We start from the raw sequence: 19,130 nt of genomic DNA, 5'->3' as shown, positions 1-19,130 counted from the left end.
CTAATTTTCAGAATTCAAAATAAAGAATATTAAAGAAAAATAGGTAATAAAATCAATATAAATTATTTTATGCCTACAGGATTTACAGCCAGTAAAAGTCCTCCCAGTGTAGCAAAATACAAGTGATACGGAATCAAGTTCAAACAAGGCGAAGAAAAGATAGTTCCTCCACATTTTAACTTCCAAACACACTTCTTTTCCTGCAAATAAGAAAGCAAATTAATTGGTTTCTGCTGGTGGTTAACAAATTCACATATCCTATCTATTATATGCTATACCTATTTAACTAAGTTTTTATTTTTATTATTTTTTTAATCCTTGCCTGAGGATATTTTTTCCATTGATTTTTAGAGAGAGTGGAAGGGAGAGTGGGAGGCAGGGAGAAAGAAACATCGATGTGAGAGAGACACATCAATTGGTTGCCCATGGGCTGGAGATTGAACCTGAAACCCAGATATGTGCCCTTGACTGGGAATCGAACCTGCAACCCTTTGGTTTGTGGGCCAAAGTTCTAACCACCTAGCACACCAGCCAGGGCAAGTTTTTATTTTTAATATAAAAGTAATAAATAAAGAGTAAATACAAGTTTATAAGAAAAGACCCAGATAGAAAAATAGGGGAATGTTGACATGCTTACTATGGCAAATCAAGTTAGAATAAAGACCAAGACCACCAACTGTTAACAGTTTAGCATTTTCCCTCTGATTTTTTTGATACACACACACACACAGAGTTTAAGATCATTGAGATCATTCTGAATATACACTTGGTATCTAATTTTTTCTCTTTAAATTTACTTTAATGCACAATATTCCATATAAACATAAAATCGTTTATCTCACTACCTTACCATTAAAAAGTGTTTGGAAGTAATTTCTTGTCGTTATAAACAACTTGGAAATAGATATCATGATGCACATATTTCTCCATGTTTCTGATTATTTTGCCAGGACAGATTCCCAAAAGAAGAGTTTTACTGAATCAAAGGATATGAAATTGTTACCTATGGCCAAATTATTTTCCTCAGAGGCTTTCACTAGTCACAACCTCAGCATTAATGCTATCATTCTAATCTAATACCATTTATTTCTCTCAGTTTTTTTCATTCCTTTGATCATTAAATGATTTAAATATTTAAATACATTTACTAGCCATTTCTTCTTTGGAGTCCCCTATTTTTCTATCTGGGTCTTTTCTTATAAACTTGTATTTACTCTTTATTTTCATTCATACTTATAAATATAAATCAGTTTTAACTGTCTCATTTGTTTCCATTCCATCCCCCCAACTACTTTGAAATTTTGTAATTCTAAATTTTTTAAAATTTTTATGTAATCAGGTCTTATTGACATTTTCCTTTGTAACTCTTTTCTATTGTCAAGATGATGATTCTAAGTTCTTTATATTTCAAAACTCTGAGTAGCAATGCATTTGTGAAAATTTGGTAAGAGAGTTAAAAATGTTTTAAGGTATGACTGTTATTAACTCTTTATTCTTCCAAGACCACAATGCTAAACTTGGAAAATAGTTAACACCTGCTCCCTTAGTCAAAGAGAACCTGACAGTTTGACACTCTTCCTCAGATGAGACTGATGAGGCAAATCCTTACATAAATATCCAAAGCATATGCATGCTGGTCATGAGAGCCAAAGTAGAGGAATCCTGTGGTTGGATCCATGGTTGCCGAGCTTTTGACAGCATCCTCAGTAGTAAACATCCAGTGTTTTTCTCCATTATTACTTTTTAGAACATAAACTAACCCATTATAACAGCCTGTTGGGAAACAAAATGTAAAAGATGAGATTTAGACAACCCACTGGAAAATCATTCTTTAGCCTAAATCATAGCAATTTATATTCGATACTCTTCATGTGTACTTGGGCTCTATGTTCAGCTCAGATTTAAATTTCAGCAATGTAAGGCAGAAACCGAACAGTAATCACTTGTGTAAAATACCATTTAGTAGGTACACCTTTTAAAATATATATATATATATATATTTTATTTTAGAGAGAGAGGATAGGAGAGGGAGAGGGAGAGAAACATTGATTGTTTGCCTTTGTGACCTGACCTGGAACTGAACCCGCAACCCAGGTATGTGCTGTGACCGGAAATCGAACTGGCAACTTTTCAGTACATGTGATGACGCTCAACTAACTGAACCACTCTGGCAGAGTGGCCCCTTATTATAAAGTGCTTCACCACTAATGAAACAATGAAGCATGTTGCAATGGAGAGAGGCTTGACGGACTGACTCAAATCCTGTCATGGGTGTCCTTGAGCAAATTACCCAGTATCGCTGAGCCTCAGATTATTTTTCTGCTGAATGTGTACACATCTACTCCCAGGATTATTGTGACAATTAAGATAAAATAATGTGAATAAACACCCAGTGTAAAGAAGGTGTTCAAAAAATGCTAACATTAACAATAGCCAATGTTTACTGAGCTTTTTACCTTGTGAAGGGTGCTATTCTAAAAATTTTACATCTATTAACTCATGTAATCCTCACAGGGACGCAAGGGCTATTGTATCTACATTTTATAGATGACAGAATTGAAGAACAGAAATTAAGTTACTAGGGCAGAACTACTCAGCTAATATATGGGAGAGATTTTGAACCTAAGAAATCAAGCTCCTGAGCCTGTGCTCCTAACAGCAACACCAGACTGCTTTTCCCAAACTGCTGATATGGATGAGAATATAGGGCAGGTGTCCCTGACTTGGTGTAGCCAAAATAACCCAGGTGGAAGTGTGGGTAGTCAAAATCTACAAAGCAAAGATCACTCAAGTTTCCACTGGGCATTGGCCCATCACTCTTTGGTTCTGTAAACACTGCTGCTTACTTGAGGCCCAATTTCCAGAACACTTGCTGTGCTGGTTTTGTTGCTACTGTTTTTCTGGCAATTACTGCTTGCTCAAGAGAGTGGTCTGCTTAGTGATGGTGAAGAGAAATGTCCTACACATAGTAGGACACCCAAGGACCCAGCCAGGTAATAAAAATGTCTCAGGTTCAGTTCAATTCCAGAAGAAAATTTTGTGACCTTGGGTCAGGTGAAGATTTCTTAGATATGACATCAAAAGCATGAGCCATAAAAGGAAAAAATAATAAAGTGAACTTTATTAAAGTTAAGAATTTCTCTTCAAAAGACACTATGTTAAGAGAATGAAAAAGAAGCCACAGATTGGGAAAAAATATGCAAAACATCTGATAAATATATATCCAAAATACATAAAGAATTCTCAAAACCCACTAAGTAAACAAACATAATAACTTAAAAATGGGTAAAAGATCTGGACAGATACTTAATAAGATATATAGATGACAAATAAGCTTCTACAAAGAGTCGCAAATGCAAATTTAAAGCACAATAACATACCACCCCATACATATCTGAATGACTAAAACTTTTAAAAACTTCATCAATGTGGACTACAGCTGCTGGAGTTTTCCAGGGGCCATGCCACTGCGCCCCTCTGGAGCCAGCGCCACCAAGCCCTCCCCCAGCACTGGCATTGCTGCACAGGCACACCCTTGGAGCTGGTGTCCCCGGGACTGGCATCCCACATGACCCTGGACCCAACACAACAGTGCACCTCACCGAGCCAGCGCCCTCTTACCGACACACAAGTTAAGATCGTTCCCTAAAGAAGGGAGTCCATAAAGTCTGGAAGACGTGGCTACTTCTTCAAGTGTGAAGACATAAATGCAAGACTACAAGGAACATGAAACATCAAGGAAACATGATACCACCAAAGGAACATAATAAATTTATAGTGATTGACACAGGGAAGTCTATGAAGTCTTGAACAAAGAATTCAAAGCAATTATTTTTAAAAATTCAGAGAGCTACAAAAAGAAAATACAGATAATTCAATGAAATTAGGAAAACGATACATGAACAATAAGCAAACAACCCAAATAAAAAATGGGCTAAGGACCTGAACAGACTTCACAAAAGAAGACATAGAAATGCCTAACAGGTATATGAAAAGGTGGTCACATCACTATCATCAGAGAAATGAAAATAAAACCACAATGAGGTATCGCTGCATACCTATCAGGATGGCTATAACGTTTTTTAAAAATCTTATTAAACTGACAATTCCAAGTGCTGACAAGGATGTGGAGCAACTGGACTTCTCATACATTGATGGTAGGAAGGCAAAGTGGTTCAATCACTTTGGAAAATAATTTAGTCGTTTCTTATAAATTAAAACCTACATTTACCATACAACCTCCCCCTCCTAGGTACTGACCCAAGTGAAACAAAAACTTATATTCACACAAAATCTTGTTCACAAATGCTTCTTGTAATTATTCCTAATTACTAAAAACTGGAAATAACCCAAATGTGAATGGATAAACAAACTGTGGTACATCCATACAATAAAATAGTCAACAAACAGGAAACTATCTATACATACAACTAAAGGCCCGATGCACAAAATTTGTGCAAAGGGCTTGGCCCCCACAGCTGCAGTGGCTGCCTCTGCCTCATCCAGTCTAATTAACATATTACGCTTTTATTATTTTACATAATATGGATGAATCTCCAACACATTGTGCTCAGTAAGAGAAGTCAGACTCAAAAGTTACATATTGTAAGATTTCATTTATATGACTTTCTGGAAAAAGCAAAACCAGAGGGACAGAAAACAAATTAGTAATTACCTGGGGGTTAGGGGTAGCAGGAAAGAGGACTAACAAGTGACACAGAATTTTTTGGAGTAATGAACTCTTTTTTTTTTTTTTCTAGTAGCAAAGTATACATTTTAGAAAACAGTTATAAAATGTTGTCTGAGTAATGAACTCTTGATGGTGGTAATGATTACATGAAGGTATGCATTTGTCAAAACACAGAACTATATACTAAAAAGGATGAGTTTTACTGTATATAAATTATATATTAATTTAAAAATGTTTAAAATACTAAGTGACCACCATGTGCCATAAGCTTTGAGTCTAGACACTTGGGATGCAAACAGTGACTTCAATGAGCTGACTCACATGCATGGGGATTACTCATGATCATTCACATGTGTAACTCAACGTTTCCTGTAGCATAATTTTCAAAAAGTAGATGTTCAAAAGGGAAGGATGAAACGCAGATTCAAGTAGATCCCAGACAGGAGAGCACAAGTAGGGGAGATATATTTCTAAGCACTTAGTCTGAAAAGTTTTGATGAACAGATTCCATAACTACATAAAGTGAAACCTAACATAGTTTGGGGAATAAAAAGGAGGCATTACACTTAGATCCTCATATTCCTAGTAGAGTAAAAGTCACCCATACTTTAATGAAACTGGGTAGCAGTAACACTTAATGAGCACTTAGTCTGTGCCTACCCATGTACTAAGAGATTCATAAGCAATTATGTCATTTAATCTTATCAAAGCTCCAAGATGATTGTGGTAGTTTTAAAATTTGTCCACAAATTATTTGATACTCTTCCTTTAAGAGCTTAATCTCCCACCCTCCCCCACACCCCTGAGGGTGGACCAGACTTAATGATGCACTTCTAACGAACAGAATAAAGCAAAAATGATGATATGCAACTTTGGAGACTAAGTCATAAAAACACTTCATTCCTCCTCATTCTCTTTTGGATCACTCACTCTGAGGGAAGTTAGCTGCCATGTTATGGGGTATTCAAGCAGCCTATGGAAAGGACCATGTGTCAAGAAACTGAAAGCTTCCTGCCAAGATCCAACAAAGAACTAAAGCCTCCCGCCAGCAGCAATGTGAGTGAGCAGATTTTCCAGTCCAAGTCAAGCCTTCAGATGGCTGCAGCCATATGAGACCCTGAGCTGGAATTTCCAGCTAAGGAAAACTGAGATTCAATAAATATTTGTTGCTCTAAACCATTAAGTTTTGAGATAACTTGTGACACAGCAACATGTTTTATTTGTTACACCCATGAACTCAAGAGAAAACTGAAGTTCTAAGAGGTTCAGCAACTTGTCAAAGGTCACAGAGCTGGTAACAGCTTTACAGCTAGGTTCAAATCCAGTGACTCTGATCCCATTGCCCACACTGTGAAAATCAGCACATGGTGAACTATTCTTCTTTGACAACAACTAAATCCACCATATACAAGTTTTTTTATTAGTTGTTAGTCCTAACTAGTATTATCATAAGGTAATTAAATTTAACTCTATAAACCTCAAATTCAGAAACTTGCCCAACTTACCTACTACAATAAAGTTTCCGCACTTAGATACACATGCTGAGGATTCAATTCGATCTCCCAAAAGCTGTTCCCATTTCACTTTCCCAGAGTAAAGGTCAACTGCCATCATTCTATGAGAATGGGAGCCAATGTACACAGTTGCAGATGACTTATCAACAGCTGGTATTACGACGAGAGGCGAAGCATCTACACATTTGCCTGTGTCTGCCCTCCACCTGACTCGTAATTCCATTGTCTCAGCCCTTATCACAGATGTTCCATCTTCATAAACTTTTTCAACACATGTTGAATCTTTTGACTGCCCAAGAAGAGCTGGAGGATTTAAGCTTTTCACTTTTTTAATAGCAGTCTGTGAAATTAAATCAGAAGAATAGGCGGAAGGGCAATGTTTTAACTTAGTTAAAAACTTAGCATTCACAGACAAAATCTGACTCCCTCTGCTCAGTGCAATAAAAGCATTTATCCCATTGTCTAAATTTAAAGGCATGTCTGATTTCTGATGTAAAGATTTTCCACTGGTTTCCTCTTGATTAATGTTGCTGAATTTTCTTTTAGTGGCATAATTCTCACGAAATGTCAGGTCTTCATCTGGAAACACTGTTTGAAGGATGTGATTGTAAATCTCTAAAATGGAATTGCTAAGGATAATTTCCAGAAGCCCAGGTACTGATGTGCCAACAAGTTTTTCAATCTCATTGAGGAGCCGTATGGACTTCAAGGAATCTCCACCACTATTTAAGAAGAGTGACTCATCAGGAACCTTCAAAGAATCTTCTGGGAGACTCAGAATAGACTACAAATGGAAGAAGGGAGAAATATGGTGAAATAAGGGACCAGACCAAAAAAATTCAACATTCACAGGTATATATAGAAATAGTATCTACATTAATGAAATGAACATAAGACACACAAAATATTTTAATAATTAAAATAAAATTTAAAATTATTTTCTTTATAGTAAAGGAGACCATCTTTATGCTACCAATTTTGTCACAAACTCACTCTAAAACTTCAAATTACACTTCCCTTTGAGCAGTTTTCCTAACCATAAAATAGGGAACAGAATTATAAAAACATCTGATTCACTAATTATAAAGTTACTAATATCTGCTATTTCTATGAGAATAATGTTTATCTTCATTTGCTTCATATAAATCAAAATTTAAAAATAAAGTGGATTAAGACTCTTATTTAGATATCCCTTATTTTCAGACAACACCATACCTATAATTACACCCTCTTTTCAGAACCCCTTAAAAAACTCCACATTTTATCTAAGAAAAATTGTATTGAGTTATTATGGTTGTAATAAAAAAATACATATATATTTCAAAAATTATCATAAATATGAACATTAGTCTATGAAATTAAATCAGAATTTATATATATTTATATATAAATATATAAACTTTTATATCTATATATAAATTCCTTTAAGCAGAAACATACCTGTTGCAGCTGAAAGTACTTCTGGAATAATGATGTAATAAGCCCTTATACAATAGATTATGTATAGCAAAATTAAGCTATTTTCTCAACTCTTGACAAAAGTGTTACTACACTCCACTGGTCCTTTTAGTTATGTCAAGATAGGTTTTGTCTACTTATGCCTTTTATGACTACCTCACTTCCAGTAAATTTCTTTATAGGAAGCTTACTCTAATCTTATGGTAGAGAACCTAACCCTATTTTAATACAAATTGAATAAATGGAGCTATACTTCTTACCACCTGGGCAGCAATAACATTCTTAGAAATTTTTTTCAGACTTATTACAATGCTATCATTCCCTAAAGATATTAAATGACCTCTTTACAATAGCAAGTTTGTATCTTAAAAGGTGTACCTTCCACAAATGCTGTAATTTTCCCCAAAGTTCCTCTTTTCCTTTGAGCTTATGCTCAGACTTCAAGTTTGTGTAGTTTAAATAGATCTTGTTTAACTCAGAAACATCAATTTTGCCTTAATGTGAAAGAGAAATACTTTTTAAAGTTATGCTAAAATCTTCATTAATCACAAGAATACATACATTTTTCAGTGTAAATGTTAGAAATTCTATAGAATAGTTTCTCATAGATAATCAGTTCTAAAGAAAGTAGTACCATGCTAACAAGAATGTAATGGGAAATAAATACACAGATAAAAAATAAGACTAATGTCCCTCATTTAAAGAGTTAAAGAAATGGCACTATTAACCAAACAATTATTGCAATTTGAAGTAAATATTAAATAAAGATGAAATTGGGAGAGCAATATAATATGGTAATCAAGAGCAAATGTTTTGAAGTTAAGCAATCCTAAACACAACTTCAACTCTACCACTATCCAGCAATGTGATTTTGGGAAAATTAGTTCTTTTTAAGCCTTACTTTCCACACCTGCAAATAATACCTCCTCACAAGATTTTCTGGAGATAAAATGAGTTAAAATGTCCTCATTTATACAAAGCATTTAATGGAGGGTTTACCACATTATATTCTACTACTTCTAAAAAGGATTTGCATGGCCTTTAAACTACTTATGAATACAATTAGTATCTTTTGGCACTAAACCATATCTGCTTTAAATTATTTTACCATGAGATGTGAATGGTAGAGAGTCAATCAGCACAAGCTCATCCGGGATTGCATGGCTTGGAAGATGTGTCTCTAGTTCTTTAAAGATGTAATTCTTTACTAACTCATTTTTTGACACCAATAACAGAATTAATTTTTCCTGATTATACCATATAACTGCACATGACTCCACTTGTTGAAGTCCTTCAGCAACCTATGAAAGAGATTATCCCAATTTACCAATGAGGACATTTTTTTAAATTTTATTTATTAAATTGATTGGGGAACACCGGTTAACATGAACATATAGGTTGGTTTCATGTTTGGGCTTCTATATTACAAGATCTGTATACTGCACTGTGTGCTCACCACCCAAAGTCAAATCTTCTGTCACCTTATATTAGGACCCCCTTCTCCCCGACCCCATCCCCTCTGGCAAGCACCACTCTGCTATTTGTGTTCTTAAGTCCCAATGAGGACATTTAAAAACAAACTTCCTAAATGCTCAAACTTATCATGTCTGAAGTCAACACAGTCAAATTAAATTGTGAAATACACTAGAGATTTTTTTTTATTTTGCTATTACTATTATCAGAACACAGGGTTCTTAACATTTTTTCAAAAATAATAGCTTTTATAGCAAAATAAGCCAACTGATATTCAGTTAACAAAATCCAATTAGTCACTTCATGCTGGCAATGAAGGGCATGCTGAATTATCCATACCTAATATTGTAATTCATCACTTTTACAAAAATCTTAGACTTAAATGATACTGACAGAAAATCCTGGCATAGATAATTATTGGTGGCTGCCTCTAATATCTGCATATATTAGTAGATACTTAATATTTAAATAATTCTACCTGTTGCACAAGTTCAATGTTAAGACGTTTGCCATGACGTTTGATCTGACTGTCCTTTCTTCCCAAGAAGAATAACTCTCCATCTTTCACAGTCACAAAGTCGCCTGTGGCTCGCATTGTGCCAAGTGGTACTGTCACTTCACCATCAAGAAAACATACTCTGTTTCTGCCACCTCCACAAGATATAAACATCAATGTAATAAAAATTTTAAAAAATATGGAAAATATATTAAAATCATCAACTCAATAATATCCTCAAAAGTTCAGTTACTCAGTTTTAAGTTTTTAATATTTATAAGAAAAGGGGCTCACTTTTAAATATTATAAAATTAGAGATAATAACCACAAGTAAAATTATAAAAAATTTTATTTCTAAAATCATAGATGTGACTTTAAAAAGTCTAACAACTCTGACTAAGTAGAATTTTAGCTACAAATATAAAGATCCTAGTAACAGTTTCTAAATTACTCTTATATCTTCCCTTAGACATTGTTATCTAAAATAATTATGGTAACTTATTAAATGTTTCATCACTATGAAGATGAGACTGAGATTTAAAATTATCATCACTGAGAAGAATACTAAACATAAGAAAAACTGGGGAAAATAAAAGTAACAGATTTTTTTTTTCTTGAAAAAGAAAATCATTCCCTATCAATAAATATAAAACAACCTAAAAATACTTGGCCATTGCCTTCTTCAATTCTGAAACCACTAGTATCTCTGACTTCAACTACTGTTCCAAGCAGTGGAAATCCCAGTTGTACAGGCAATTCACATCTGTGAAAACATAACCAAAACCAGATTTAAAAGTTTTCATTTGAATAGAATATTTTCTAATGTATTTAAGTCACATAGTATCAAATAAATAAACAAAAAGTTTTTATTATGTTCTAATTCAAAGACTGCCAAGAGGAAAAGGTTAGATCTGTTATTTCTTGCTGTTTAGTCACAAAAAGTTCCAGCAGGATCTATAGCACCAGTTATAACAAGAAAGGTTCTGGATTCCCAGCTTAAAATTCTAGATAACATAGTGTTCTAAAATTATTATCCCAGTGCCTATCAAAACACTATTATTGTTAAGATACTGGAAAAACAGTTTCTCTCTACCCTGTTTAGTAATTAAAACCCTTACTTCAAAGTAGAGTTAAGAATCTCCTCTGGAATCCTGTAAAAAGTCGCCCAACTTGATACCTCTGTGATACCATAAACATTAAATATTTGTGTTCTATTGCCTACTTCTCTCCAGCCTTTGAGAACAGTCAGTGACGGAAATGCTTCACCACCAAGGGCTAGTACTCGAAGAGAAGTACTAGCTGATAAAACAGTTGACTTGATAAGCTGAGATCCAAATCTTCTAAGCAATGTCGGTGTTGCCTGTAGATACATTAGAAATAATTATTTCTTCCCTTCACTTCTTTAAAAAGGTAAACAATGCAATGATCTGTTCAAAGCTTAACATTGGAAGCCCACATGGAAATGAAACCTATGTTTATTACATAGCAAATCATAGTTGGAAAACTCCTGAGGAAGCATTATCTTTTTAATGTGAATATAAATTTTGCTTTAGCCAAAAACTTAAGAAAAATACTAGTTATGGTTCATTATGTAGTTTGGACAAAAAGGTTTACAGATAAAAATGACAAAATCTATAAAATCAATTTACATTCCCTTTCCTATTATCTCTATGCAAAAAGTATATAAAATGGGCAAAAAAATATGCCTAAGGAAAACAGCATGAATTAAACTTTTTAAAAACAGTTTTAGGACACATATGTAATACCCTTTGTAATGCTTTAAGCAATAAATAAATAAATAAATAAATAAAAATTGAATGAAGAAAAAAACAGTTTTATTGAGGTATAACTGACACATGATAAACTGTACATATCTAAGGTATACAATATAAATTTTAAAATATATACAGATATATCTGTGAAACCATCACAATCCAAATAATAAACATATACCTATATGTTTGCCTTAACATATACCCTAAAATTACCTATGTACCATTATAATTCTTCCCTTCAACTAGACCCCTTCCCCAGATAACTGCTGATCTATTTTCTATCACTAATGATCAGTTAGAATTTTCTAGAATTGTATAAAAATGTAATCATACAACATGTATTCTGATTTGACCTGACTTCTTTCACTCAACATAAATACTTTGTGATTATTCTATCTTGTGTGTATCAATAGTTCATTCATTTTTGTCTTAGTCTGTTCAGGCTGCTGTAACGAAATGCCACACACACAGATATATATAAATGAAACTAGAGGCCTGGTGCATGAAATTCGTGCAAGAGTAGGCCTTCCTTCCCCTGGCTGCTGGCACCAGCTTCCCTCTGGCACCCGGGACCCAGGCTTCTCTCTAATTAGCATATTACTCTTTTATTATTATAGATGAATACAGCAATATATCAATGGATATAAATTCTCATCTGCTGATGAGTCATTCTGTGAATGAATATATATACATATATATAATATGCATATAGTATATATGCATATTATATATATATATATGTTTTTGGTTTTGTTTTTTTAGGATGAAAAACACATTGCCAAAAAAAAAGTCATTATCAAATTTTGTGTTTGGGGCAGAAATTCAACATCCTCTTGAGTTTCATTATACTAGATATAAAACTGGTAATTTTAGTTTATCATGATATGCATATAATTTTGTTATTTCTCTCTAGTACCTAACTACTTGCAATTACTATCTTAAGGCTTGTGTACCAGTAACATACTTTCAGGTACATATTTTTTAAATTTTTAAAAATGCCTAACTCAATTATAATTTAACATACTTAAAATTAGGTTTTAATGAGAAATACAATAAACTTAAAGACAGGAAAGGCAGCATATCCCCACAGATCAGAGTAAAAGCCAAGTTCCTCTAGTTATAACAGCATGTATAAAATATACAATAATTTTCTAGCCAGAATTAACTGATTTGTTTTTTATATTCTCAAACAAAAAAGTGAGATCATCAGGAGATAGCCTTTGATAATCTAACTAGATTATCATTAATCCACTGTAAAGAATTTCAGGAATGCAAAATGTTCTCTAAAACACTTAAAATACTGAATCATAAAGGACTAAACATTTCATTTGTTCCTAAAATGTACCTGCAAAATAGTCACTCTGTGATGGGAAAAGAGAACAGCAGCTAATTTCGATGGGAGCACTTTGACAGAAGTTGGTACAATAAGCAGAGAGGCACCACTTGATAGAGCAACAAATATTTCCACAACTGAGGGATCAAAGGTCAGAGGTGAAGCTAGAAATAAAACATCTTCTTGCGTGATCTCGAAAAGTTCCCTAAGGAAAAACAGAATGTAACTATGAGAAATGTCTAATATTTATTTGGTAAACACATATCCTAACGAAGTATTTATGACCATTAAGTTTTTGGGTGATGGCCAGATTTTTATTCTTTAATTTACATTAACCAATATGGTGATATTAATTCTAGAACTCTCTTAAAAAATATATATATATATATATATATTTTTATTGATTTCAGAAAGGAAGAGAGAGGGAGAGAGATAGAAACATCAATGATGAGAAGCACTGATCAGCTGCCTCCTACACACCCTCTACTGGGGATCAAGCCTGCAACCAGGGTGTGTGCCTTGACCAAGAATCAAAGTGTGACCTCCTGGTTCATAGGTGAATGCTCAACCACTGAGCAACACCGGCTGGGCTATAACTCTTCTTTATAAATGTAAGGGTTAAAAGCCATTTAAAGCAATATACGCTTTTTACCATGACATATTTAATCATCTGTGGTAGCTTTCTGATGGGTTAACGTGGCCGGATTGAACTACAGTCCCCAGAATTCTCTTTCTAGTATGTTTCCCATTAAGGAGAAGACAAAGGATATTTTCTCTTGAGAATTAGAAGACAGAGGGAGGCAACTGCATTTGGTAGCACACACATGTTTGCCCAATTATTCAATCACACACTATCTAGGTCAGTGGTTCTCAACCTTGGCTGCACATTAGAATCACCTGGGAATCTTTTTAAAATCCTGATTTCGTTCCTGACTTGCTTGTGGACATGCCTGACGCCCAGAAATCAGGATTTTAAAAAGATTCCCAGGTGATTCTAATGTGCAGCCAAGGTTGAGAACCACTGATCTAGATGCTGCTGTGAAGGGCTTTTTGTAGATATGATTAAAGTCCCTCATCAGTTGACTTCAATCAAAAGAGAGCTAACCCTGGGTTTGGATTTAGTCTGGGGAGGCCATTAAAGAATGTGCAGGTCTTTTCTGAAGAGACTCCAAAACAGCAGCTGAGTCTGCAGTTACTCTCCCTACCGCTGGATCTTCGTTTCTGACTTGCGTGTGGACATGCACATTCCCACGAGGTTCCAGCCTGCTCAGGATCACCCCTTTCTGCTGGTCTATGCTACGTACTTGAGTATTGCTTAGCCAGCCCCAACTGCAAACCAACTCCTTGTAATAAATCTCTGATCTATCCTCCTGGTTCTTTTCTGGTTGGAATCTGGACTTACTCTATCCTACTCACTCACTGATGCTTAATAGAGACCACTGACTCCCTTTCCCCACTACTTGGCGTTTTCTCTCAGTAGCTGATCAAAGAGCAGAATAGAATATATGCAGTTAGGATATTATAGAGCATGGACAGCCTGTGTTGAGCCTATGGCACTACAGTACTTCAGTTTGAACACACAAAACCCACTATCTAAAAGCAGGGATTACCTTAACTTCAAAATATCTTCAAGTACGGTATTGTGAGGATCCACTCAGAACCCCAGAGTTGGTATAAATATTATTTTAAGCCAGTCGTGGGCAAACTACGGCCCTCGGGCCGGATGCGGCCCGTTTGAAATGAATAAAACTAAAAAAAAAAAAAAGACCGTACCCTTTTATGTAATGATGTTTACTTTGAATTTATATTAGTTCACACAAACACTCCATCCATGCTTTTGTTCCGGCCCTCCGGTCCAGTTTAAGAACCCATTGTGGCCCTCGAGTCAAAAAGTAGTTTGCCCACCCCTGTTTTAAGCTGAAGACATTTTGGATTCAACAGATGCAAAAAAAAAAAAAAAGCCTTCTTAGAGTATCCCTTATCTGACTAACAGCAGCTTCTGGGAAATGCGGCTGCCACAAACTTCTTCAGGGTGGCTTTTACTCCCAGCAAAGACAAAAGAGTAAACCTACCATATTCTCTCTGCAGGGGAGTTTCATGGTCCTGACGCAGGAAAAACTATTCTCACCAGCACAAACTAACGTTGTCACAAAACTTCTTATCTCTTTGTCTTTCATAAAGAAACTTGTTTGCTCTTCCCACAGAAGCCTTCCCCCTCCTCTCCCTTTTCCCTACCAAATCAGGTAGATAAGCCTTCTAATTTTAACTTTTAATGATGGAGTTCAGAACATGCCACCCCAAAATATGCTGCTCTGGCATATTGACTAGTTTGAGTTAAAGGCACTTGAAAAACAGTCCATACAAACACTCTGATCTTCCTTCCCCGCCCCCATAAAAACAGGAGCTGAAATTCCCAAATGAAAGATATCCTCCCTTGAGCACAGGTTCTCAACCTCTGGGTCGAGAGGGGTCGAACAACCCTTTCACAGGGGTCACCTAAGACCATCCTGCACATCAGATATTTACATTATGATTCATAAGAGTAGCAAAATTACAGTTATGAAGTAGCAACGAAAATAATTTTATGGTTGGGGGTCACAACATGAGGAGCTGTATTAAAGGGCCAGAAGGTTGAGAACCACTGCTATAGCAGAAGGAAAGTAACATTCTTATCATTAAGAACTAGAAGATGAGACTCAGAGAATTCTATACAAACAGACCTTGTTAGAATAATTATCTTCCCTTAGCCTCCCCACATAGTTTAGTCACTTTTCCACAACTGACTCTTTGTTCAACCTAATATAAAAGCAAGCAGGTTTTGCCATCTCTTTCGGCCTTCATTCCCTATGAAGGGTCCATCACATAAAACTTGTATAGTTGACCCTTGAATAATGTGGGGGTTGCAAGTTCTGAAAAAGGACTCCAAGCACAGAACTTACCGGAAATGTTGGATGTTCGGCACTATACACGCATGAGGGACTCTGACAATCTTGGGTATCCCTGTGGTGCCTGATGTATGGAGAACATAGGCTAAACAATGCGTTAGCCTCACATCCATATGCTCTTCTGGCTTTTCTTCATTGCTTTTCTCAGAACTGGTGCTGTTTACCACTTTTTCTTTTTCGTATTTCTCTTTTCTATCATTTAGCATCAAGCTCACCTCAACATTTTTCCAATGAAGTCTGAAGAGTACTAAATCATTATGTTCTACTGTAAGTGTATCATAGTTCAATAATTTTTCATAGGAAGATTTGAATTTCTGTTAAATGGAGACAATTTCCAATACGTTAAAAAGACATTCTTTTTTGCACAGAAGTAATATAAAGTGTTCATTTACTCGTTCATTATAGCATTTATTTATTTTTATTTTATTTTTTTAATTCTTTATTAGTTAAGGTATTACAAATGTGTCCTCATCCCTTGCGTTTATTTATTTTTAAAATATATTTTTATTGATTTCAGAGAAGAAGGGAGAGGGAGAAACATCAATGATGAGAATCACTAATAGGCTGCCTCCTGCACACTCCTACTGGGGATCAAGCCTGAAACCCAGGCATAAGCCCTGACCCGGAATTGAACTGTGACCTCCTGGTTCATAGGTTGAATCTCAACTACTGAGCCACACCAGCTGGGCTCATTATGGCTTTGTAATTGTTGCGTTTTTTTGAAAACTTGCTATAAATCCAGGGATAAAAATAAATAAAATAGAAACTTCCAAGAGTAAAGTGCTGTCCTTACTTTCGAAGTCACCTTCAAAATAAACAGACATAAAAACACACAATTGCATGCCCTAGCTGGTTTGGCTCAGTGATTGGAGCATTGGCCCTGGGACTGAAGGGTCCCGGGTTTGATTCCTGTCAAGGGCATGTACCTTGATTGCAGGCTCAATCCCTGCCCTGGTTGAGGCACATGCAGGAGGCAACCAATCGATGTGTCTCTCTCACATCAATGTTTCCCTCTCTCTGTCTCTGCCCCTTCCACTCTGTCTAAAAAAAACAATGGAAAAAATATCCTCAGATGAGGATTAACAACAACAAACAAAACAAAAAAATACACAACTGCAGTACAATGTGGTAAGTATGACAATGAAATATAGGAACCGAGGAGGCTGAACGTAACTGACTAGAAGGTCAGAAATTGCTTCTTCATATGTAGTATTTGTTTGTAAATAGCTATTCTCCAAATAAAGAAGATGGGTACTTCAGGCAAATAGCTAATACAGAGCGTAAGACCCAAGAAAACTGGTGTTGTGGAGAGCATTAAGCATTTCAACAAGCTGCAGAACTGGAGAAGAGGAAGAAGGTGAGCAGTGTTGTTAACAGGAGATGAGATGCTAATCCTATCCTCCTATATAATAAAAGGCTAAAATTGTCCCCTCAACTGGGAGTTTGACCGGGAGTTTGACCAGGGGGTGGGGCCGGCTGGCCAACCATACGTGGCCTCTCCCTCCGGCTGGCCCGACCCAATCGGGGTGGGCTGGCCAGACCCCACCCATGCACGAATTCGTGCACTGGGCCTCTAGTCCTTAATAACTTTGCATAACTTTTAAACTCAACACTGAGTTTAAACCTTAACCTGTAAGCGATAGGATCCAAATGAAGGTGGCAGCAGCACAGACTAGACTTTACTCTGTCAAGACTCTGTCTGATAAGTGACAGCCATTTATTGAACCTTTTGCAACAATTTAGATATGCTGTATGGTACTTGAACTAATTGCAATCACAGTGGACAGAAAGGGTCTTTGAGCAAAGAAATCAACAGGGCTTGGTAACCTTCTGGATATAGAGTGAGCCCAAGAATACTGAGATTCTGGGTCAGGTATTTGGTAAAGACAGATTAATACAGAGCTAAGTTCAGATAAAAAGATGCTAAATTCAGTTTGGCCATGCCAAAAGTGACATTCCTTTGAATATACATTTTTATTTTGATAAACAGCAGCTTAATAAAATATAACTTAAGTTTCACATTAAAGAAATCAATATAAATGAGAGGAAAAAGGTAAAAACCCAGAGCCTATAGTGTTTTCTGTTGGTTCGGTGTGTGTATATTAGAGGTAAGATGGAATGTGGCCTATAATATTCAATGACAGACCTACATTTTCTAAAGACTTAACTCAAAACCATCTTCTGGCCTGGCCAGTGTGGCCCAGTGGTTGAGTATTGAGCCATGAACCAGGAGGTCAGGGCTTGATCCCCAACAGGGGCGTGCAGGAGGCAGCCAATCAATGATTCTCTCTCATCATTGATATTTCTCTCTCCCCGGAATCAATACAAATATATTTAAAAATACACACACAGCCGAAACCGGTTTGGCTCAGTGGATAGAGCGTCGGCCTGCGGACTGAAGGGTCCCGGGTTCGATTCCGGTCAAGGGCATGTACCTGGGTTGCGGGCACTTCCCCAGTGGGGGATGTGCAGGAGGCAGCTGATCGATGTTTCTCTCTCATCGATGTTTCTAACTCTCTATCTCTCTCTCCCTTCCTCTCTGTAAAAAATCAATAAAATATATTTAAAAAAAAAAAAAAAAAAAAAAAGATCAGGCAACTGTTTAAAAAAAAAAAAAAATAAAAAAAATAAATAAATAAAAATAAAAATACACACACACACACAAAACCACTTCTGCCATTAAAATTTTCCTATCTCTACTAAGTTATATTTACTTTACTTACAACAATATCACACTATGTAGACTTACAGGTTTAGGAGTATTAACCTTTTCTCTCCAACTAAATTATAAGCATTTGGAGGGCAAGAATCATGTATTGGGCTTCTTTCACAGACCAATGTCCTCCCAGACAACCTGACTCTAGTGCAGGGTTTCTTGATCTCAACACTGACATTTTGGACCAGATAACTCTGAGGGGAGCTGTCTTGTTCCTTCTAAGATTTTTAACATCATCCCTGGCCTTTACCAATAGCACCCACTGCCACGGTGACAATAAAAAACACAAGACAGCCTGGCTGGTGTGGCTCAGTGGTTGAGCGTCAACTTAAGCACCAAGAGGTCACCGGTTCGATTCCCGGTCAGGGCATATACCTAGGTTTCGGGCTCAATCCCCAGTAGGTGGTGTGCAGGAGGCAGCCGATCAATGTTGTTTCTCTCTTATTGACGTTTCTATCTCTCCCTCTCTTTCTCCTCTCTCTAAAATCAATAAAAAAATAAATTAAAAAAAAAACACAGACATTGCCAAATGTCTCCTGGGAGGCAAAATCATATGCCCAGCTGAGAACCAATGCTCTGGTGGATGCTGGGCATACAGTAGATGCTCAGTAAATACTTCCCCATTGCTCCTGTGCTAAATGAAGGAAGAACACTCATACCATCATCAAAGTTATGGAATATGAAGTAAGGTACTTTCTATAGGAAGTAAAGGGTTTTGCTATGTGCTCAA

The 19,130-nt window shown here is 36.0% G+C and overlaps 1 protein-coding gene across 11 annotated transcripts in view; it reads right to left on the bottom strand.

The window, feature by feature from the left end:
* Nucleotides 1–19,130, bottom strand: part of AASDH (aminoadipate-semialdehyde dehydrogenase) — a 34,243-nt gene that overhangs the window by 6,811 nt on the left and 8,302 nt on the right. For 3 of the 11 annotated variants that reach the window (XM_023758286.1, XM_014460181.2, XM_014460179.2), the window contains 10 exons: nucleotides 15,679–15,998; nucleotides 12,752–12,944; nucleotides 10,750–10,991; nucleotides 10,288–10,394; nucleotides 9,614–9,786; nucleotides 8,771–8,963; nucleotides 8,041–8,156; nucleotides 6,196–6,988; nucleotides 1,610–1,773; nucleotides 78–200 (listed from right to left, as the gene is read on the bottom strand). In XM_023758286.1, the coding sequence (XP_023614054.1) occupies nucleotides 78–200; nucleotides 1,610–1,773; nucleotides 6,196–6,988; nucleotides 8,041–8,156; nucleotides 8,771–8,963; nucleotides 9,614–9,786; nucleotides 10,288–10,394; nucleotides 10,750–10,991; nucleotides 12,752–12,944; nucleotides 15,679–15,998 (2,424 nt within the window). Of the gene's footprint in view, nucleotides 1–77; nucleotides 201–1,609; nucleotides 1,774–6,195; nucleotides 6,989–8,040; nucleotides 8,157–8,770; nucleotides 8,964–9,613; nucleotides 9,787–10,287; nucleotides 10,395–10,749; nucleotides 10,992–12,751; nucleotides 12,945–15,678; nucleotides 15,999–19,130 lie in introns of those variants that run through there. The other 8 variants (XM_023758287.1, XM_023758290.1, XM_023758289.1 and 5 more) reach the window with 8 other exon arrangements.

Source organism: Myotis lucifugus, unplaced genomic scaffold (assembly GCF_000147115.1).
Source record: "Myotis lucifugus unplaced genomic scaffold, Myoluc2.0 scaffold_127, whole genome shotgun sequence".
Taxonomy (NCBI): domain Eukaryota; kingdom Metazoa; phylum Chordata; class Mammalia; order Chiroptera; family Vespertilionidae; genus Myotis; species Myotis lucifugus.
The sequence above is the reverse complement of the archived record's forward strand: the minus strand, read 5'-3'. Positions and strand labels throughout refer to the sequence as shown.